Source organism: Vulpes lagopus, chromosome 18, assembly GCF_018345385.1.
Source record: "Vulpes lagopus strain Blue_001 chromosome 18, ASM1834538v1, whole genome shotgun sequence".
Classification (NCBI taxonomy): domain Eukaryota; kingdom Metazoa; phylum Chordata; class Mammalia; order Carnivora; family Canidae; genus Vulpes; species Vulpes lagopus.
The window spans coordinates 41,015,545-41,037,228 of NC_054841.1; the positions used below are offsets into that span (position 1 = coordinate 41,015,545).

Consider the following 21,684-nt stretch of genomic DNA (forward strand, 5'->3'; position numbering starts at 1 on the left):
CTCGATCCCGGGTCTCCAGGATCACACCCTAGGCTGAAGGCAGCGCTAAACTGCTGAGTTACCGGGGCTGCCCACACTCTTTCTTAATAAAGTACTGCACAACTATAGCCAAGACCTTTACCCCTGAATACACAAGGGCTGCATATACATGGGTCTGGAGTAAAGCAAAGCTATCTGCATCACCAAAAAATCAAGTCAAAGCCCCACTCTGGTCACAGCCCATCTTTTTTATAGACAAAACCTATAGACAAAAAAATATCTCCATCCCATGTGATTTTACATATGTAATTTACATAATAAGTAGGCAAATAAAGAAGCCCAATATTTGACACATAATCAAATTACATTGTTCAGAAAACAGAGAAAAATCTTTCTGGTGCTGGTAGGACACAAAGATCTCTCAGTAGCTTAATTGTTGGATGAATCAATCTCCTATTCCTGTGAGTGCTTCTGCCATGACTCATTCTGATGGACTAATCTTTAATTGAAAATGATAAACTCAGAGGATGTTCTCTTAAAAATATATAGCAACACCCTTCACAAGGGTATGAAGATAAGTAATATTAGCTTCCAAAAGTTATGATAATTCCTCATGTAAAGAATATGAGCAGAGGCAATAGTTGCTGCCTTGGGTCTTCTCCTCATCTGTGCTCTTGATGATCTCATGATCCCCTTCTCTAATGGACTTTGCTTTAGCAGCTACTTTCATATCTCTTTCCCCAATGATTGTCTCCTCAGTCTGTAATCAATCGTGACTGCTGCTCCCATTGCAAAAAAAAAAAGCCTAAGTAACAGACGTGCCATTTGGGTTCTCTGTGAAATAGATAGGTAAATGGTTGGAGTGAAAAAGTCTACTGAGGAATAAGATGTGTGAAAGTCAAGGAGAGGAAGCAGAGTTGTGCTTCCTCTCTTTGAGAAGAGAGGTGGCATCACTTGGCCAGACTTGCATAGCTAATAAGTGGCAGAGCCAGGATTGAAACTCCACACACCCAGCCCCAGAATCCACGTGCATAAACCACTATCTGTACTGCCTATCTTCTCCTGCCCTGATAGATCATGCATTTTATTATTACTCAAATCATAGCTTTTCATAATTATTTATTATGGGCCAAACACTCCACTAAGTGCTTCATCACATACATTACCTATTTGTGAGGAAGGCATCACTTTGTGTCTTTTACATATTAGAAACCTGCATCTCAGTGAGTTTAAATAACATGCCCAGAATCATTCAGCAAGTAAGTAGCAGAATCAAAATTCATACTTGAAATCCATGCTTTCAACCCTGATGCCACTGGTCCTTCATACTGTCATTGCCTTTGCATTATGATAGAGCTCCATTGTAACCACATAACCTAACAAATTACAGACAATGAATAAGAATTTGCGAAATGAATGAATGAATTCCAGAATTTTTGTCTGCAATTATGGAATTATCATCTTTTAAATGATGATTTAAAAATCTTAAAAGAATTGAGATAATACTATTCCCAATGTTTCAATTATCTTTTTAAAAATGTTTGCGATAGCTCTTATGCTATGAATAAAATTTCTACTAGTCAATATGTTAGGCACACATACTGGAAAAGGTTCAGGAACTTAACGATGCTGTTTTTATGAATAACCATGGATAAGCAGATAATTCTTAAACTTCCATGCACACAAGAATCACTGGGGAAGATTGGTTAAAGTGCAGATTACCAGGCCCCACCAGCCAGATTCCTATCCAATAGATTTGATAAGAAGCCTAGAAATGCGCATTTTATGGTAATCTCCAAGTAAGTCTACAGTGGATGGTCCATCGACCACATTCTGAAAACCTCAAGTGAATCACTGGTGCTGCCATTAGCTCATCAACTTCTATGTCACCTATGAGAAATCTGAAAAAACATATAGCTTTTCCAAAGGGTAATATTGCCACTGGAATACAACAGTTTGATGACCATTATCTCCTATAATGATTTTTAGAACTGTATGATAAGACCTAAGACCCATAGCATAACACATGTTATGTGCCAACTCAGCTTTGTTGGATCAAGGTGGACAGAATATTTCATAGCTGTTTAAAGCTTCATACCAATTTGGGGGGTGGGGGATCAGCTAATGACTCACTTTGCATATTCATTGTGTTTATGTTACCCCAGCAGAGTTTTATTTTTATTTAATAATATATCATCAAAATTAAGATACCTTGTTATAAGAATTACTCTCCCATTAACTATCACCAAGTAAGGAAAAAAAAAATCCCCCAATGGAGAATTCAGTATGAGACAACAAAGAGCTATGCCCTTCGATGAGGTCAAAGGAGAAATGGGGACAGTGCCTTAATTTGTGTTCCTCCAAAAGCAGATCCTGAGCCAGACCTCGGTGCAGATAGTTTATTTGGGAGATGGTCCCTAGAAGCACAAGTGAATAGTAGGGAAATGAGAGAGAAGGGAAGGGACCTATGAAGTATCAGTCATGAGCAGATTACTACTATAAGAAAATGGACTTGGTCTCCACTGAGGAGTGAGGACCTGTGTAGACCACATCATAGAATCGCTGCATGGAAGGGTAGGGAATCTGGGGCATTATTAAACAGCTCCCTTCCTTCATGGGTTGAGGGTCACCCCTGGCCTTATTAGATCCCCAGCACTTTTTTAGTGAAAAGAAGCTATTTTTTTAAAGATTTTATTTATTTATTCATGAGAGACACACACAGAGAGAGAGAGAGGCAGAGACACAGGCAGAGGGAGAAGCAGGCGCCATGCAGGGAGCCTGACGTGGGACTCGATCCTGGGTCTCCAGGATCACACCCTAGGCTGTAGGCGGTGCTAAACCGCTGAGCCACCAGGGCTGCCCTGAAAAGAAGTTAATAAGCAAATGATCCTCAAACTTCCATATGCACAGGACTCCTTGACTGCCCTTTTCCCCAGGCTGAGCAAGTCACGTGAGCACTTGGAGAAGCAGAGAGATGCTTCAAAGAGGGGAATCTGTCCAAGTACCCAGGGTTACTATGTCAACCGCAGAACTCTCAGAGGTGGCCTCCGGAGGATGGCCCAGGCACCAAGAACTGCTCCAAAAAGCCAAGAAACTTGGGTATCTTACCTATGACATCGATGGAAGTGGATTTTTTAAAAAAGTCTCCCATAAGAACTTGAGTCACAAACTGGTACTAATCCCATAGGTTTGTGTCCTGAATTCATAACCCAGTGCAGTCCACAGAAACCACAGGCAGGGAATTTAATTTAACTGATTTCTGGTTGGTAACGTTGTCCAGTGACTAACCAGCAAATGTAAATCCTCTGTCTGAACTTGGCTTCAACCCAGGTTAACAGCAATTGTAGTCCTATTGATTATTCATCTCAACTTCCCATATGTTAAAATGTAGGGGGAAAAAAACATGTCCCCAAATCAAGGTAATACAGTAGTAGCAATATAGCTACAAGATAGATGCAATTCCTGCATACTAAAACCTGAAAGGGGGTAGTAGGGTGGCTCAGTGGTTGAGTATCTGCCATTGGCTCAGGGCATGATCCCGGGGTCCTAGGATCGAGCCCCGCATCAGGTTCCCCACAGGGTGCCTGCTTCTCCCTCTGCCTATGTCTCTGCCTCTCTCTGTGTGTCTTTCATAAATAAATAAAATTTTAAAAAAAGAATAATAAAACCTTAAGGGGCACCTTCCACTTTCCCCCAACATACACAACCACACCACCACAATTCTCACAGAAGTTTCTTTGTAATGGAAGACATAGTAAATGGTATATGAGAACCCATCTTCTTTCCTTCTCCAAGGTTTACAACCACACAAATAATCAATATTCTCTTGAAATCAGCCAAATAACAACTGGATTAAATGTAACAAAACCAGAAATCTGAAATTGGAGGGCAGCTTTTAGTATAATGCTTCTCATTTACCAAAGGGGGCCGCAGGGCAGGGGGAATGTTCCTGCTTCTTACTGAATTATTGTAGACTTTCTAAAAAAATTTACAAGCAAAAAATGTCAATATAATTCTGCAAGTTGAACAAAATTAAGCTTTTGTTTTTTTCCCCTTCAAAAAGTCTGGTCTTCAGGCTTTTATTTGACAATCACATATGGCCTGGTCTACACCTTTTTTTAAATTTTTTTTTAAGAAAAGCATTGTGGCCGGAGATCAATAAATCAAAATTGGGTTGCCTCCTCCTCAAAGGTGAATTGTTATCTTGCTGAAGAGGTTATGTGACAGGATCTCAAGTTTGGTAAAATAACATGAACAACAACAACAAAAAGGATTAAGATTTCTTTGCCTGAAAGGGAAATTCTGGATGTTATTTTTTCTACTATGAAAGAGTTTCCTGAATTGTCTCCTAGAACAAGAGATTAAATGTCAAGAGATAAAGCAGGTGCAAGGCCCATTATTTGGTGTCCTCAGAGCCCATTCTCTCACTGAAGTTGCTGTTTCCATACAGGGAATGAAGTCAACTTGACAACTACAGAAGGAGTATCTACGACAGTCTGAGAGAAGAGGCAAATAGGCAGTCAGAGGGCTAGGGACTCTTGGTTGTCAAAATTCAAGCTAGGCATTTCTGACTATGGGATAGACCAGAGTGCCTCTGTCAAGATCATTAGTCAAGAAAAAGCAAAATTCAGCAGTTAGGAGTCAATCAAGCTGTAAAGCAACAGGCCAGTTAAAAGGCTCAGCATCCCTGGGGTTTGGGAATAGGACTGGGCAGCCTAGTGATGTCAGCCTCAAGAGGCTAGTGCTACAGCATAAATCCAGGGAGACCCCTGAAGTCTGGAGGATGACATCATCACAGACTCAACCACCGTTGACTGACCACCCCCTTTAGTACCAGAGGCCTCAGATCATCTTGTGCCCAAGGAAGCCATGAAACCTTATGCTGCTCATGTTTAGAATCACTTCCCTGGGGAATCTCTGGGTGGCTCAGTGGTTTGGTGCCTGCCTTCGGCCCAGGGCGTGATCCTGGAGTCCCAGGATCGAGTCCCACGTCAGGCTCCCTGCATGGAGCCTGCTTCTCCCTCTGCTTGTGTCTCTGCCTCTCTCTCTCTGCGTCTTTCATGAATAAATAAAATCTTTTAAAAAATTAAAATAATAAAATAAAATAAAATAAAATAAAATAAAATAAAAAAAAGAAAAGAAAAGAATCACTTCCCTGAATTCCAAACTAAGCCACCAAATACTTTAAACCCTAGGGGTAAAAGTTCCAGAGTGACATTAACCTGGTTTTTCAGATTAAAGAGGACACAAAGTAAGTCCATCTTTAAAATGATAATCAAACCACCAAGCTTTAACTCTAAAGTATCTGGCAGAGAAATATGACCCATACCACAGGGCCCTGAAGACCCTGTACGAGAGGAGAGCCTTGGTACACCATCATTTTTACTGAGCCTGCTGCCACTGACCACAGAGAAGTCCCTGGCATCTGATGAGGACCTACTCTCTTCATCGTGAGTAAATTTGTGCTACCTTCTCCCACCCAAACATCTTAGGAATGCAAGACTTTCAAGTCCATTGCTTTCAAATGGATTAGCACCCCAAATTCCAGTCTTATTTCAGCTTTCTCACCATTGTCATTAGTGTTTGATGAAGTATTAGAAATAGCCCAAAAGTGAAGTTAGGAGAAATTTTAATTCTGACCTCAGAGCCAGGTGACCTGAGGCAACCATGCCTTTTCTCTGAGACCCAGTGTCCACATCTGTGAAAGGGTTTGATTGGTCTAGAATATGGTCAAGGGTCTTTTTTATTCTTTGAGGAATGCAGTCCTATTCAGACAACAAGAAATAACAGAGTTACAACCTAAAAGGAGAATAAAGTCCCTAAACAGAAGAGGTTCGCAAACATAACATAGACTTCTCACAGGCAACTTTGAATTCTGTTTAGTGAAAGGCTTCTGGCTGATTTTAATAGCAGTAACATTTTAGTTACATATTTAGTGGATTTGGCCTGGACAGTCTTTTAGGGTGTGTGTGTGTGTGTGTGTGTGTGTGTGTGTGTGTGTTTGCTCTGGTAGTGATAAATATTCAGAAAGTATAAACATGGTTAAAGCCAAAAAAACTCAAAGATTAAGATCCACGTATCTGTGATAAGGCATTGTGAATGGAAAATGGATTAGAGTTTAATACCAGGTGTGTTTGAAACTTTTCCTAGTAGGAAAAATTATATCCTTTTTTGAAGGGTGGGAGGGGGAACTAAAAGAATTGATGTTGAGGAACCAAGACCAGAAATAGAAATACTGTAGCAGAACTGAATGCACTTAGTTATCCTTCAGAGACCTCTGATAAACTATCCTCCAGTGCTCTGTAATCTGCTACTTATTTCTTGGATGCAGCTTTCTTCCTGGGTGTAGATTTCTAGTACTGTGGTCATGGACAAAGGTGGTACACTAGGTTTTATTAAATGTTCAGAATAAATTGTGCTATTTAGGAAAATGGAATAGACAAAAAGGGCAAAATCTAGTGGAAATAATTAAGGAGTCTATAATTAAGGATGTATAGGATTAAATTATTCTTTGACTAAAGAGCTATATACTTAATGGTGCAGGATTTCAACCAAAGCAGTCAGAGGCACTTTCTTTCAGGAACCTTAAATGTATGATGAAGTTTCTGAGAATCCAGCTTTGGTTATTGCCAGCAGTGAGTTCCTTCCTTATGAAAGATTCCACATAAAGAACCACTGAAAAGCCCAAAGCTGCCCCACTGTGGCTCCTTATATAGTTAAAACCCTATTAGAATGAAAGAATCAAAAGACTCCTCTGGAAGAAATACATATCTCTGTGTTCACTAAGACCCTGCTGTGTGCAGATTTATCTGGTTTCTGTAGAGAAACAAAAGCCACGATGGGTGTGTGATGGTGTGGGGAGGGAGTTTGAGAGACACTTAATCTGTGTTGTTTCTGCTGGAAAGACCCTAATCTAAGACCAGTGCTGGCAGCCCCTGGCTGAGAAGGGCCTCCATGTAGTTTCAATTCCTGCCAGGCTCTGAAAAGGTGGGGAATGCATAATGAGGCTGAATGAAAATTAGATGCTTAATTGGGGTCTGGGAAAAGGAAAGAAAAAGCCAGGCTTATAGAATGTGATCAACCTCCAGCTCAATGCCTGGGAAGCCTTCAGTGGTTGCTATCAAGCACAGAGGAACTTGAACTGCCTTGCAGCCTGGGGAATGTGGGGGAATGGAAGAAGAGTGAAAAGGTGGGGGCAGGGAGGTGGAGCTGAAGGAAGAGTAAAAAGGGGCCAGGCCTAAGCTATTCTGGCGGAAGATGTGAAAAGCAGAGTCCTTCAGATGTTTTACAGACAGGAGATATTTCTTCCTAACCAAATGCTTAGCATGGGTGCAAACGATCTGAAACTGATCCAGCCACCTGGCTCCAGCTTCCATGCCATCTGCCTGTCCTCGAAGAGTTTTCTTCACCCTATTCAGAAAAGGTGAATCACTCTCTCCTTTGTGCCTTTGCAGTTCTTGCTAATAATGTCACTTGGCTTGTGAGCAGTTAAATCAATCTCTCTCTCTCTCTCTCTCTCTCTCTCTCTCTCTCTCGTCTCTGTTTCTGTCTGTCTCTCAGCTAGCTTGTGAACTTCATGAAGGCAACCATACCATATGCCTCATTCATTTTGTCTCCCAGCCCATAATAGGCATCGAAGTATCTGGTGGACTTTTCTTTTTCTTCCTAAATATTGGGTTTTTCTGTAGCGTAGTTATTTGAACAATAACCGATGATGAATTTCCAAACCATTCTCAAATGACTGTATGGAGGCACATCATCAGGTAAAACATAAAAGAATGTGATCTCATGCCTACCCTCAGCAACCGCCACCACCTTTCATCTCCTACTAAAGACATCTTCTGATTTTGATTAGAGTAGAATGTTCCCAATTAATACATGAAGTGTGTTGCCATGGAAAGGGTGTCTTGTTGAAACTTGTGAATTTTCCACTTGCTTGATCCTGTCAGCCTAATCATTTATTATTTGACTTTGGAGAGGGAGCCCTGGGCATATGTCTACAGTGTTTGTCCAAGTGATCAAGAGAGGTAGTGTGGTCAAGTAGTAGCTTTAGCACTGAGGTTTTGAGGAGAATGTACACTAGGTAGGGGACAGAGTATACATTTGTCCCAAATGATACCTTTGTCCCAAAGCAGTATGAGCTAAATAGAAATCAAGTACATCAGTCTGCTCAGGTGGCCATAACAAAGTACCATCGATAAATAAGACAAATTTTCTCAGAGTTCTAGAGGCTGGGAAGTCCCAAGTTCAAGATGTTGACCAATTTGATTTTGCGTGGGAGCTCTTTCTGGCCTATACATGGCCTCCTACTCAATGTCTCCTCATGTGACAGCTCTCTCTTCTTTCTCTCTCTCTCTCTCCTTCTCAGGCCACAGCCCTATCAGATTAGGGCCTCAACATTATGACCTCATTTAACCATAGTTATCTCCATAGAGGCCCCATCTTCAAATATAGTTACATTGTGGATTGGAGCTCTAACACAGGAATTTGGAGGAATACGAACTTTCAGGCTATAACATCAAGTCTACAATCAGAACAATCATTTGATGAATATTCCTAAAGCCAGCTGCTGACAAAGGTTAAGTGTGTGTGCCACATGTTGGGAATATACAATCACACTAACCAAAACACTTTGTACACCTGGTCTTGGGTTTAAGATGATGCTGGGAAGTCAGATTTCAAACCTCACTCCTTCAAATAGTAACATGAAAAGAGGTACATAAAACAAGCAAATGAAGAACACCAACAAAAACAATAATCTGACAGAAGAATGGGCTGGTAGCCATCAAAAGAAAAGGTACATTTCCAGAAATGCTGAAAGCATGAGACTGGTGTTGCCCAGCCTACCCCCTAAATCTGCTATGCTCAGAAATAACACTGAATAGGACCTTACTAGCTACCATTTGCCTCTGCAACTGGGAGAGGAGCAGCCCAAGGAAATTCCCGCAAAAGTATACAGTCAGCCATGAACACCTTTTAGTTCTCCCTTCCCCAAGAGACAGGAAAACCCTCTGTAATTCTACATTTCAATTATCTCCTGCTGGGAGTAAAATGGGAGAGGAAAAGCAGACCAATAACAAATGCCTAGAACTAGTTACCTCTAGCAAAAACCAGGAATTTCACTAGATAGAAAACAAAAGAGAAAATCAACAAGGCAAGATCTTGGGGCACCTGTGTGGCTCAGTTGGTTAAGCATCTGACTTCTACTCAGGTAGCAATCGCAGGGTCCTAGAATTGATCCCTGCTCCAAGATGGTCCATCTCTGTCTGTCTGTCTCTCTTACTTAAGAAATCCAGTACAACTAATGTGGTAAATAGCTCTGGCTACTTTACCTCTCCTAAAGAAAATCCTCAAAAGAAAACACCCTTCTTGGTAGCTCGTGGAGGACCAACAGGCCACAGATACTTTGAGAAAGAAGAAACATGCTAATGAATACGTATCACACGTCTTGCCCCTTGACAGAGGAGGAAGGAATGAAGCCAGTGAGCATGCAAGTCAGCAAAACACAGACGAAGAAGCTATTGTGAAAGAAAACATAACCCCAGACAAAGCTTAAAATTCCCTACAATAGCTATAAAAGAATTTAAAAGAACATTAAAGATCTTGAAGTTAAGGTGATAAATGACATAATGATCTGAAATGTAGTCATGACAGAGACACATTTTCAACCATTAGGAAAATAAATCAATTAAGAACAGCAAAGACAAAGTTACTGACAAAGAAAAAAGGCTTGAGATTATCACAGTGAAAAAGAACACAGAAACTCTAAAACAATTTGAGAAAAGATGATATATATAGAAGAGAGAAGGAATAAATTGTTCTATGTGGGAACAGTTGGTTCTGTTTCTGAAATTTAGAAGTCAACATATAGAAGAAAAAAAATTCTCTAAAATGAAGGGAAAACTGAACTGATGATCTAATGGGCAGACCACGTTCCAAAAAATCAATACAGATATCTCCCCACAAGAACACATCTTTAACAAATTAGTTAATTTAATTAATATTAATTAATTAATTAAAGAATTAGCATATGTTTAAAAACAAAGCCTAAGCACAGATCAAACTCATGACTTTGTAGCTATGATTGCTATGGGACAAAATTAGAAAGCAATGTCAAGACTGAGTTGATTAAAATGTATTATTAAGAGGGGTAACTATTATCACAATAATGTGGCGTAGCAAGCCATCTTCAATCTCATGGGCTTAGAATATAACTAGCTATCTTTGGTTCATGGATATGAGAATCAACTACATTTAGTCTGGGTTAGGAAGGAAACCAGGCTGTTAGTTGAATCCAGGTCATTCTCTCCTTGGATCAACTGCTCCCTAAAGCATGTTCCTCTTGAGGTAAAAGGCAGGCACACAAGAGGCCAATCCCCGACTCTACAAATGTATTTCAACCCTCTGACTCATTTCTGCTACTATTCCATTGGCCAAAGCAAATTCCATGGCCAAGTCCAATGTCAAGGGATAGTGACATAGACTCCCATGGTGGTAGAAAATAGGAAGTGAACATTTCTGTGTAATTATCAAATCCACCACATTAATAGTGAAGCTAGAAGATAGATAAGGCAAAAATCAAGATGGTTCAAGAATACCACTTTAAATCCAGACAGGCCCGGCTCGCTATAGCTGTTATAACACCTATGCAACTATATACTCTGAGAAATAATTATTCGTCATTTGAAATATCGCATGGAGTTTATTGTCAACACTAATCTCAAAAGAAAAATTTGAAGGATCCTCCAACATCTCTCCATGTTTATGTATTAAAAATCTGGTTAACTGCATTCTATGAGCATCTAAGTGGCTTTTCTTTATGATGAGACCTGTTTAATTTATTACTTTTTATGTAATACAACTGACCTACAAAAGGTTACCATAATCAAGGCTTTGAGGAGGACAGTTGCTGTTGGTAATTGAAAATGAAAAAAGTACTGAATGTCCCAGACACTTTCTATTTTAGCATCTTTCATCTCCTGCTAGGAGCCCTGAAATGTACCTCCTGTTTGTGTTTCAAGCAGTAGCAATCAAAGTGGGGGGAGGGACCCGCAAACTGGAATAAACAAGCTCTAGAGGCAATTTTTGTTTTGATCAGATTCTGTTGTCTACATGAAATGGATTCATTTCCCCAGGGCATTCAGTTGCATTGCCCAGGAGGGTAAGAGCTGATAGGATAATACCAGTTCCACACCACACACGTCAGAGTAACAAATCTCTGTCATTCCTCTCCCTCTTCCCAAATACATCACACACATGCATGCACGCACACATGCATGCACATACGCACACACACAAACACTTGAACCACGCACCGCACACAGTCATATGTTCATGCCGTATGCACATATCCTGCATACTCATGATGTTAAATAAATTAATAATGTCTATCAGACATACCTCTAGTGTCTTTGGAAACAGATCTAATAGCTAATGCTTCCCTCTGCTCCTGGAGTGCAGCCATATACAGGGCTACAATTTTGATTTCTGGTTTTATCTCTCTGTGTCATGGGTCTCAAACGTGCCATCAGCAGGAGATGTCCTGCTGATCTGTGCCAATATGGTGACCTAATCTGAGGTTTCTCATATGGATGTTTTGTATTACAAAACAATAAGGTTGAAAAGACAAAACATAAGGCAACCACCTCAAATGTTCACTATTTTTTGATCTGCCTTTTGAGTTTTGCTTTCTTCAACGTCTTCCTTTCTCATTCACCTAGTTCTTGAAAGTGTTTCCTATGTGCCTTCATTTTCCTTGAGCATTGTTTCATTGACTAGCATCCTGCCTATTAGATCAAAAGTTGTCCATGATGCCACAGGGGTTCTCCAGAGTAGTATCACCAAAGGGTTGTTATCATTGATAGTAATGACCTTGAAAGAGATGTCATAGAAGAATCAGCCACAGGTACCTTTAGATCCCATTACAAATAACAACCCTGAAGGGAAAGTCAAGGAAGTAATGTTTAAGGTCAGGTCAATTAATTTCCCTTTCAGAGTAATCATTTCTTATGAAAAATAACAATAATGTTATGTGTTAATTAGTTCTGACGGTGTCTCAGTGAGTTAAACAAGGAGTTAGAACATTTTATAAGTTAGACAAGGAATGAGAACATTCTGAAGCCACTCTAATAGTGAAAAAGCCAAGGCTTTTTTTTTTTTTTTTAGATCCAGGAAATCTTTTTTTTTTTTTTTTTTTAATTTATTTATGATAGTCTCAGAGAGAGAGAGAGAGGCAGAGACACAGGCAGAGGGAGAAGCAGGCTCCATGCACCGGGAGCCCGACGTGGGATTCGATCCCAGGTCTCCAGGATCGCGCCCTGGGCCAAAGGCAGGCGCCAAACCGCTGCGCCACCCAGGGATCCCAGCCAAGGCTTTTAAATGCTGAGCTTTGGCCAGAGTCATTCAAAAAAATGAAGTGACTAACAGGATATTCTCTCATGACATATTTGTTTCTGTCTTGCCCATTTTCCATTGGGTTCTCTGTCTGTTCTCTGTTGTTTTGCATATTTATTTCTTTTTATTCAGTGCAGGAGTCAGTGATATTTGATATCAAATATCAAATAATATCTGATAATATTACAAATATCTTCTTCCACTCTAGCTTATTTTTACTCTCTTAATGGTGTGTATCCATAAACTAATGATGCTAATTTTAGTGTTGTCCAGATTATCAGTCTTTTCCCAGAAGGTTATTGTTTTGCTTTTCCTGTGTAAGAAATTTTTGCCTAATGATGTGAAGGTCTTTTTCTAAGTTACTTTTCATACTTAGTTCTGAAATCTCCCTGGAACTGATTTTTGAAGATGGTGAAAACTGTTCCTTCAGGGTAGGTTTATTGTTTTGTTCCTGAACCAATTCTAATTCTTTTCCCCTAAAATTATTTTATTTCAAATTCAAATTTGAAAGACACTTTTGTTTGCTGTGAAATTTTGCACAGGTAATCATTCATTTGGCACTTTCAAAGATGCCATTGCATTGTTTCTGCCTTTGATTATTTTTGCTGAGAAGGCATCTGTAAGTCCTATTGGTGCTATTTTGATGTTAATGGATTCTTATACACTAGATCATTTTATACTTTTTCTTTAACCTTGGTTATCAGCAGTTTTATGATGACTGGCCTGATTGAGGTTTGCTTGGCATTCATTCTGCCTAGCGATCATAACACTTTTAAAACAGTGACTTGATATCCCATTAGTTTGGGGAAATTAGCCATTATATCTTAAAAATTGCTTTTGCCACTTTACACATAGGATAGACCCCATCTCATATGCCTACTAACTTTTTTCTGTATTTTTCATCTGTACTTTATATTTTCTTCTAATCTAACTTTCAGTTTACAAGTCCCTTCTTTGGCTATGTCTAGTGGCTGCCAAATTCACCTACTGAATTAATAACTTCAATTATAAGATATTTTCCAGTTCTGGACTTCACATCTGACATTTTAAATAGTGTCTAGTTATCTGATAAACTTCTTTGCCATGGAAATTCTCCAAATTGGCATCTAATTCTAAAATACATTAATCATTATTTTAAAAGTGTGTCTATGATATATAGATATCTAACATGTCTCTATATGTTGTCTTATTTTCTTGGTTTTCAGTGATTTGTTCTTATTCTTCTGGAATGCCAGGAAATTTTTTTATTGAATACTGGATCCTGTGTGTGAATAATTGTAGAGATAGCTTGAAGCTCTGGGTGGTTTTATCACATTTTTGCTTCTGACAGGCCAGTGGGATTGAGGCAGAGCTCTGCCATATAATCAGGAATTGAATTGATTAAAAGTTGGACTTCAGTTTTTTAAGAGCTGGTCTGTATCAAGTTCATCTTTGCCCCCAGAATATAAGCCTTCAGGTGGCCCACAGAAGACCTGAAGTACTTTTCCAGGCACCTCTTCCCTGGTTAGCTCTGATCTCCAAGTTTTGCCCTTCCACATCCCCCAGGCATCATAAGACATCTGGAGGCTCTGTTCAACTTGTTGGCACATGTGGAATGCTAGGCTCTCCATTTTCACAGGTTTTAACACAACCTCCTCAAGCTTGTGTTATATTGATGGCTTGCTACTGAGTAAAAATGGTTTCTTAAATAATCTCTCCAGTGTTTTTAACTGTTATTGGTAGGAGGGTTAGTCTATATCATGATAATTCACCTTAGGCTGAAACCTCTTTCTCAGTGTAATTTCAATTTGCACTTCTTTTATTATGAGCAAAGTAAATCATCTTTCACAGGACTATGGGCTGTTTTTATTTTATTTTTTTAATGAACTGTCTGTTAAATTTCAACTTTCTATCCAGATTTTGATCTTCTTGATCTCTATTTTTAGAAGTTCTTCATGTATTAAAGATATAAACCCTTTGTCTATGATAAAAGGAATATTTTTCCTCAATATATAATATTTTTCTTCTAAATATTTCTTACGGTATTTTTTCCATCCAAAAGTTTACTATGTTTGTATAAAATCAAATGTTTCCATTTTTTCCTTATTCTATTTTGAAGCATAATGAACCAAGATTTCCTGCTCTGAGGCTTAGAGAAATCAATCAATGATTTCTTCTGTAATTGTGCCTACAGGAATGTGTTGATGAGAAACTGAAAATGGCCCACTTTTTAGAATTGGTGGAGTGAGAAAGGATATGGTATGGTTTTAAGTTGGAAGGTTCAAGTTTTGTTTCCCCTTTCCCAACATCATCCTCAGGAACTAATGAAAACTTATGGGTACAGTTACTTTCACATTGAAGGCTTGGGATCTGTCCTTTTTTTTTTCTTCTGTTATCCTTTTCCTGACTTCTCTCATCTACCTTCATTCCATCAATGTTATTTCTACATTGACATCTTGCAAATATGCACATGCCTACTCACAATCCTCTTCCTCAGGACTGGATGCAAAAGCTTATTTGGCATCTCCACTTATATGGCCATGTACTTCAGACTTCACATCTAAAATGGCTTTCTCACCTTCCCCCATTCTGCTTGTTTTATATGTCTTCAAGTACTGACCCTACCATCCATCCACCAGGGCTCAGAGATTGGTCATCTTTGAGTCATACTTCATGATTGTCAGCTTCAGTAAATCATTACCAAGACTGCAAGTTCTTCTTTGAAGATATCTTCTTTTGAAGAGATTACAAACTGTACCTTTACCATCCCTGCTTCATCCTCGCTAATAGGCACACCAAATTTAACATATACTGAGCTCAATAAGTACTCATGTAATGAAAATGAATTCAACTTTCTGCTTTAAAAAAGTATAGAAATAATAAAAATTTTGAAATTATGGATTTCCAGACCTTTTTCTGTATCTGTACTTCTCAATACCCTTGGCCTTAAAGCTGTGAAAACATAATAGATTTTTAACTAAGATGTAAGATACTATTGTCCTTTAAGATATCTGGAAAATTTCTCACAATAAGAGAAAACAATCCACTTACTACTACATTTAAGCATGTTGTATACTTTCAGCCACAGCAAATAGATGACATACCCTCTGAAGCTGTGCAGAATAGAGATCAATCACAATGAAAATTAACTAAAGACTTGATTCCCAGCAATTCAAAATGGCAGCATTTGAGACTGTCTCCTAGGAAAGCATCTAAGCTATTCATTTTGTATTTAAACAAAAAAACCCTCACTGCTAGGAAAATGAATTTTTCAGCTTTCAGACATGCCTAAAGCAAAACAGGTTTTCTTTTTTCCCTTTTCAAAGGTTAAGCTACATAAACTCTCTCTCTCACCCTCTCTCTCTCTCTCTCTCTGTCTCTCTCTCTCACACACACACACACACACACACACACACACACACTTCCCTAAATTTAAATTGTATGTTGTTCTGATTAAACTGAGTTTCTCCGCTTTCATGCTACCAGATTTTTAATTTGAGAAATTGTGTATGTATGTATGCGATTACCTCACAAATTAAAGAGAATTTCGATGACAGCACTAAAGAATTCAGGCAATTCAACCCACTATTTCCTCCCTTAACCTTTTCTGCAAAAGAAGTTGAATCCCAGAAGTATTTTTAAATTTAAGAGGGCAATGGAGGGTGACAGAACAATTGGCAGTCAGGCTGTTCTAATTCTCTATTAATCAAGGACTATCTTCTTCCTTTCAGCTCAAGGCGAGGACACACCTAGAGTTCCTGTGCAAAGCGAAGGCTCTGGCTATGCAGAAAACTCTCCAAGTCTTGATGGTAAAGTTCTGAGCTATTTGAGCTCATGTAAACTACAAATCTGACACGTATTCTGTGTGTAATCTAGGATTAGGGGAGCCACCTATTCTATGCGGCAACATATTCAGTTAGAACAAGGTAAATTTCAAAAACCATGTTCTACTAGGAACTAATAAAATTGGCAGCCTTTGGGGAAAAAAAATGATGCTAGCTGTTTTAGAACACTATATGCCTCAGGTTGATCACAGTTTGTAATATGGAGGCCGTAGTGGATAATTCCAAGGGTAACAGGACTGAAGTCCAGCTGGAGAATATTATGGGAATATCGCTTGCTTCTGAAAAAAGTACTTGCCCAAAGTTATCCCTGCTCTATAGGGGCTCCAGGAAACATTCAAGAGAGCCCTGGCTTGGTTTTGGGCTAAGATTATCTTGGACCTTCATCCCTTTACCTCATTACATCACTTCAGATGGCTTAGCCAAAAACATAGTGGATCTTTAAAACTACCTTAGCAATCAGTTTACAAAAAAGTCTCCTTTTATTCACATCTCATTTTAAAGGCATCTGAATACTCTGAGCCTGAAGAATGTTAATATACCCTTGCCCCTGTATGGCTCAGCTGTAAAGAAATTTATCAACATGGTTTACTGTTACCTTTGCCAAACTTATTTGATCATAGGATGCTTTTTATATTGACATTTGTTAATAGGTTTTGGAACCAGTGACCAGTTGGAGGAAGAAACATAGAAGAAAAGCTCTCCTATATTTTATTCTGCATGCTCCCTCACTAAGATGGGTGACCCTACAACAATTTCATAGACCAGGAGAGAAAGTACATGCATTATTCTCCTTATATAGGTAGCATTGCTGCATCTGGCTGGTTTATACCTGGGGTTTAGAATAAGCTCACACATCATTAAAAACCCCGGATGGTTTGCAGGTGGAACAGAGAACTGCTTTAAAACCTTCCTCCTTGAGAAAGTTAGGTGGTATGCCCTTCAATGCCCTTCAATGCCTTTCAATACCCTTCAAGAAGGTGGTATGCCCTTCTTTCAAGCCTCTTTGGAGTGTGAAAACCGGCATTTGCCAGTATTTTACTTTAATCGAGTTTTCCTATTTGAGAGAAAGAGCTTTGGACTGTTGATTTTGTGCAAATAAATGGAGACTACCCGAACAAGAACAAACAGAGGTTATTCGGCTTAATATAGCCCAGGGTGTCTGCCATTATGACTTGTGTTGGTGGACTCAAAGGCAGGCAGGGAAGTAGGAAGCCTTTATAGTTAAGAAAAGATTTCAGACATCCTCTGACTGGAGATCATTGGCATGGGGAAGCTAGATTTGGACAAACTAGAAGTGGGTGATTGGTTTGGGAACATATTTGGCTTTCCCTGTTTGGTCCTGTGTTGGAATCATGGGGCAGGCTATAGTGAAGCTGGCAATCAATGCCCAAGTCCTGACCATCCTAAGCTGATTGCTGCAGAGCCTGCAGTTGGGTTGCCCAGGCTGGTTGCTGCAGAGGTTTTTCATCAGTTATATTGTTATATATGGTCTGGCCATTGTCCATTTGTATATTGTCTCCCCATTTATAGTATGCGCTTTGATGCTTTAAAAATATCCATCTAATTGAACCTACTGACCCTTGAAAATTTCCAGTCTGCTATGCCTGCTCTGGAATACTTCTGGACAATAGCATTAATTACGCATTCTATTTTTATGCAAATGCTCCCATAGAACAATACACACAGTTAAAGTAAAAGCACACATATCATCATTGCTGTGTGACCCAGTTGGAGGTTTTGCTTTTCTATTGCAGGGCATCCACTGCTGCTGCACCCATTGGCAAGTTTGCAGGGTCTGTTTTGAAATTCAGACTTGAAAACTTAGCAAACCAAACAGGTCCACTGACACTGCCATTTTAGAGCAAGCTGCTGACCTCTCTGCATGTCAGTAATCTGTTTTGCTTTGTTTTCTTTTTATTTTCTTAAACATCTATCAAGGCCTTTGAATTTACCTCAGGATGGTAATAAATACACCTAAAATGTCAACCCAAAAATCTGGTACAAAATGACAACTCAGCTTCTACAGATCCTTAAGAGGCAATTCTGCCCTCCCTGACCGCTGCCAGTAAAAACCTGCAAGAATTAGTCCCCAAAATCCTGAATGAATGAAAACGAAGTGAAAAGAGGCATAAGATAGGAGATCAGCAATGTAACCACTCACAGACCATTTTAATGTCACAGACCATTTCAAGAGATTTGGGGGTTTTTTTCTAGAGATTTTATTTATTTATTTGAAAGAGAGAGAGCATAAACAAGGGGCAAAGGAGAAGCAGGCTCCCCACTGAGCAGGGAGCCCAACTCGGGGCTCAATCTCAGGACCCTGGAATCATGACCTGAGCCAAAGGCAGATACTTAACTGACTGAGCCAGTCAGGCACCCCAGATTTGGGTTTAATAAAGATTTAACCTTTTTTGTTTTCCTTTCTGGTTACAGTTGAAATGAATAGTCAGGTTGACAGTGTAAATGACCCAACAGAGAGTCAGCCAGAAGATTAACTAATAGGTAAGTCGCCCTGTAGTGGGATTTTCAATTGATTAAACCAGCCATGGGAAGTGTTTGTAAATGACATATTGGATTTCCCTCGGTCCTGCCAAGTCCCACAGCGTGGCTTGGGCTAAACTTTAAAAACCTTTATACCAAATGACACAGTGGAAGGAGCAAGGATAACCCCAAGAAACCTACCATCCCTTAAGGGAAAAAGATAAGCCACAGCATATTCAAATGTGCAATTCCTTGGTTTTCTGAGTTTTGACAACAGGAAAAAAATGTTTCCATCCATCTAACCCCCTGGCCTCCTGGAGGGATCAAATTATTTCAGCAACCCCAAGCTGATTCTGAAGCATTGCTTTTCCAGAAGCTACCTGCTGAGTTGCTTAGTATATCTGTTTTTAAGCATAACACTCAATCTCTGCCCTGGAGAGTGTGGAAAAGCACTTGAGTGCGTTTAGGCAGAAAGAAGCCTGACTTGTGTCCTATCTTGTCACACTATGACCAGTGGGCCTGTGTGTCTGCACAGGGTTTGTTGAGTTGAATGAGCCTCAGGGAACTCCCCAAGAAAATCATAGTCTGGGTCAGATCATGTTTAAGAGACTTTCCAAACCAACGTTCTAAATCTCACAGCAGCCTGAAATTTATCTAAAATGTTGAGCGGTCTATAACCTTTTTCCATATCTTGAGGGCTGGTGAGAAGAATTAGAGAGAGGTCAAGCTCACTATTCCAACTCCTCGCTGAAAATACTAACTGAAAAGAAACTGGTGGGATAGACTAATTGTGGCTCATCTGCTCTAAGAAACAATTGTGCTATCACCATTGCCTCTCAGCACCTTCCTGCACTCCCTACCTCTTCTCAGTAGGTCTGTGCACTCACTCAGAAGACCATGTTGCACCAGACTCTTGAGCTCCAGCATCACAGCAGAATGAAGCTTGAGAATATATGAAAGGAGGCATCTGTCCTTCCCATCATGGTGTTGAACATCATTTAAAACTAAATACAGGGCAGTCTCAGCGGCGCAGTGGTTTAGTGCCGCCTGCAGCCCGGGGCCTGATCCTGGAGACCCGGGATTGAGTCCCACGTCAGGCTCCCTGCATGGAGCCCACTTCTCCCTCTGCCTGTGTCTCTGCCTCTCTCTCTCTCTGTGTCTCTATGAATAAATAAATAAAATCTTTTTTAAAAAAACTAAATATAATAGCATTTGTGTAACACACATATAGCATAGGACTGCTAAAAAATAAAACTCATGCAAATATGGTCTTATAAGTGTTTCTTCTTCTTTCTTTAACCTTGTTCATGTATTTAAAATTATCCTGCTAAGCTGCAGAAATGACATGGTAGAGAAGTTTCCATTAAAAAGTAATGAAGTGAGACTAAACCTGAACAATTTAAATGCAAGTTCCTCAGTGTTGCCCTACCTTTTGCCCTTTTATTGCCAACAAACTATAGACTTCTTGTCTAGAATTTTTCTTACAGACACTATTATTTTCTTGTATGATCAATATCTGAATAAAGTACCCAGATAAATGTTTTCCTTGGTTAATGTCAAAATATTTTCCTTGATCATAAACATGAATAAAGACCTTTACCCAAATGAGTAAGTTGTCAAAACTTAAAGTTCAAGATTAGTTTGAGGAAACTCAATTCCAAGAAGAAGTGACTTGCATAGGGTCACTTGGCTGATCAATGGAAGTTCAAACACTTCCAGGACAAAATTATTTAATGACACCATACTGCTCCCTAAAAAACAGTGACTTTCTAGACACCTTTGTCATAGAAAACAGTGTGACCCAAGGAATTTTAGTGACTCCCACAGAAATATTTACACAGTTGAGTTTGTAGAGGTTATACGGTAGTTTAAAAGGAAGAAGGAACCTTTAGTTCTGTGCATCATACCTTCAAGAAATTAAAGAAATACAGTGAAATAGAATTATAATTATAGATATAATATATATATTGCAAGAATATAATATATAATGCAATTATAATGCAAGATATAATGCATTTTGTGATATGCAAGAATATTGGAAGATACAATGCAAGAATACTTGTTTTTATAATTTATAATTGTAAAAAATCAGGACTATCATAAATAACAATAGGGGAACGATTCAATAAATCAATAGAACACTTTGTAAATGTAAATAATTTTTCAACAGGTATTTGAGGACATGTAAATGTAGTTATAGAACTTGAATCTTTGGTTCTAGAGAAACATGGCAGAGGATCCACTTTAAGAGGCATTGTAACTTGCATCTTTATGCTCTCAGAATGCTTGCTTTCGGAATTTATCCTGCAAGAAGCCCAAGCGCTAGTATAAAATGAGGAAGGCTCCATGGAGAGAGGTTCTGAAAACTGAGAGGCCATTGTGGATGTTCTGGCCCCAGTGGATACCATCTGGAGCAGATAAACTGCCCAGCTGATCCCACATCAGATTACAGAATTATACAAAATAATGAACCATGATGTTTTTAGCCATTAAGTTTGGAGGGGGGATTGTTATGTAGCAACAGGTAACTGAAAAGATAGGATAATGCAGAACATTTCCCAATACAAATGTTTAGAAATGAGAGATAACTTATAACAAAAAATCCTTAAATACATAGCTCAACTGACATGAAAGCAAAGGTGCCAGAAATAAAGAGGAATCTGAAAACGAAAGCACTAGTGTGGTAAGCTGAAGATGCATGCGCTGGTCCTAAGGGCTGCAGTTTGGTTGTTGATGTAGAGATATGACCTGTGGCTAGATATTTGCATTCTAGTGCCCACTGGGGACCTGAAGCCACTCAGCAAAAGATGTTAGAACTAATATCTCTGCAGAGATAAATCTGGGATTCAGCTCAAGAAGTTAACAGGAGATGCTGTTTGGAGGAGGGAAAACGTTCCAATGTAGAAAACACAAAAGCACCATGAATTTGATACATAAACTTAGGCCACCCAAAGTCAGACAACAATAAACAGAATGAGAAGTATATCTAATAGCTGATTATAGGGCA

General features: G+C 39.2%; 1 protein-coding gene across 2 annotated transcripts in view; it reads left to right on the top strand.

The window, feature by feature from the left end:
- The window catches only part of MACROD2 (mono-ADP ribosylhydrolase 2), a 1,912,080-nt gene that overhangs the window by 1,884,034 nt on the left and 6,362 nt on the right, over positions 1-21,684 (top strand). Inside the window, exons 17-18 of one of the 2 annotated variants that reach the window (XM_041733514.1) lie at positions 16,083-16,160; positions 18,630-18,698. In XM_041733514.1, the coding sequence (XP_041589448.1) occupies positions 16,083-16,160; positions 18,630-18,691 (140 nt within the window). In that variant the 3' untranslated portion in view covers positions 18,692-18,698. The remainder of the gene's footprint in view (positions 1-16,082; positions 16,161-18,629; positions 18,699-21,684) is intronic. The other variant, XM_041733515.1, reaches the window with a different exon arrangement.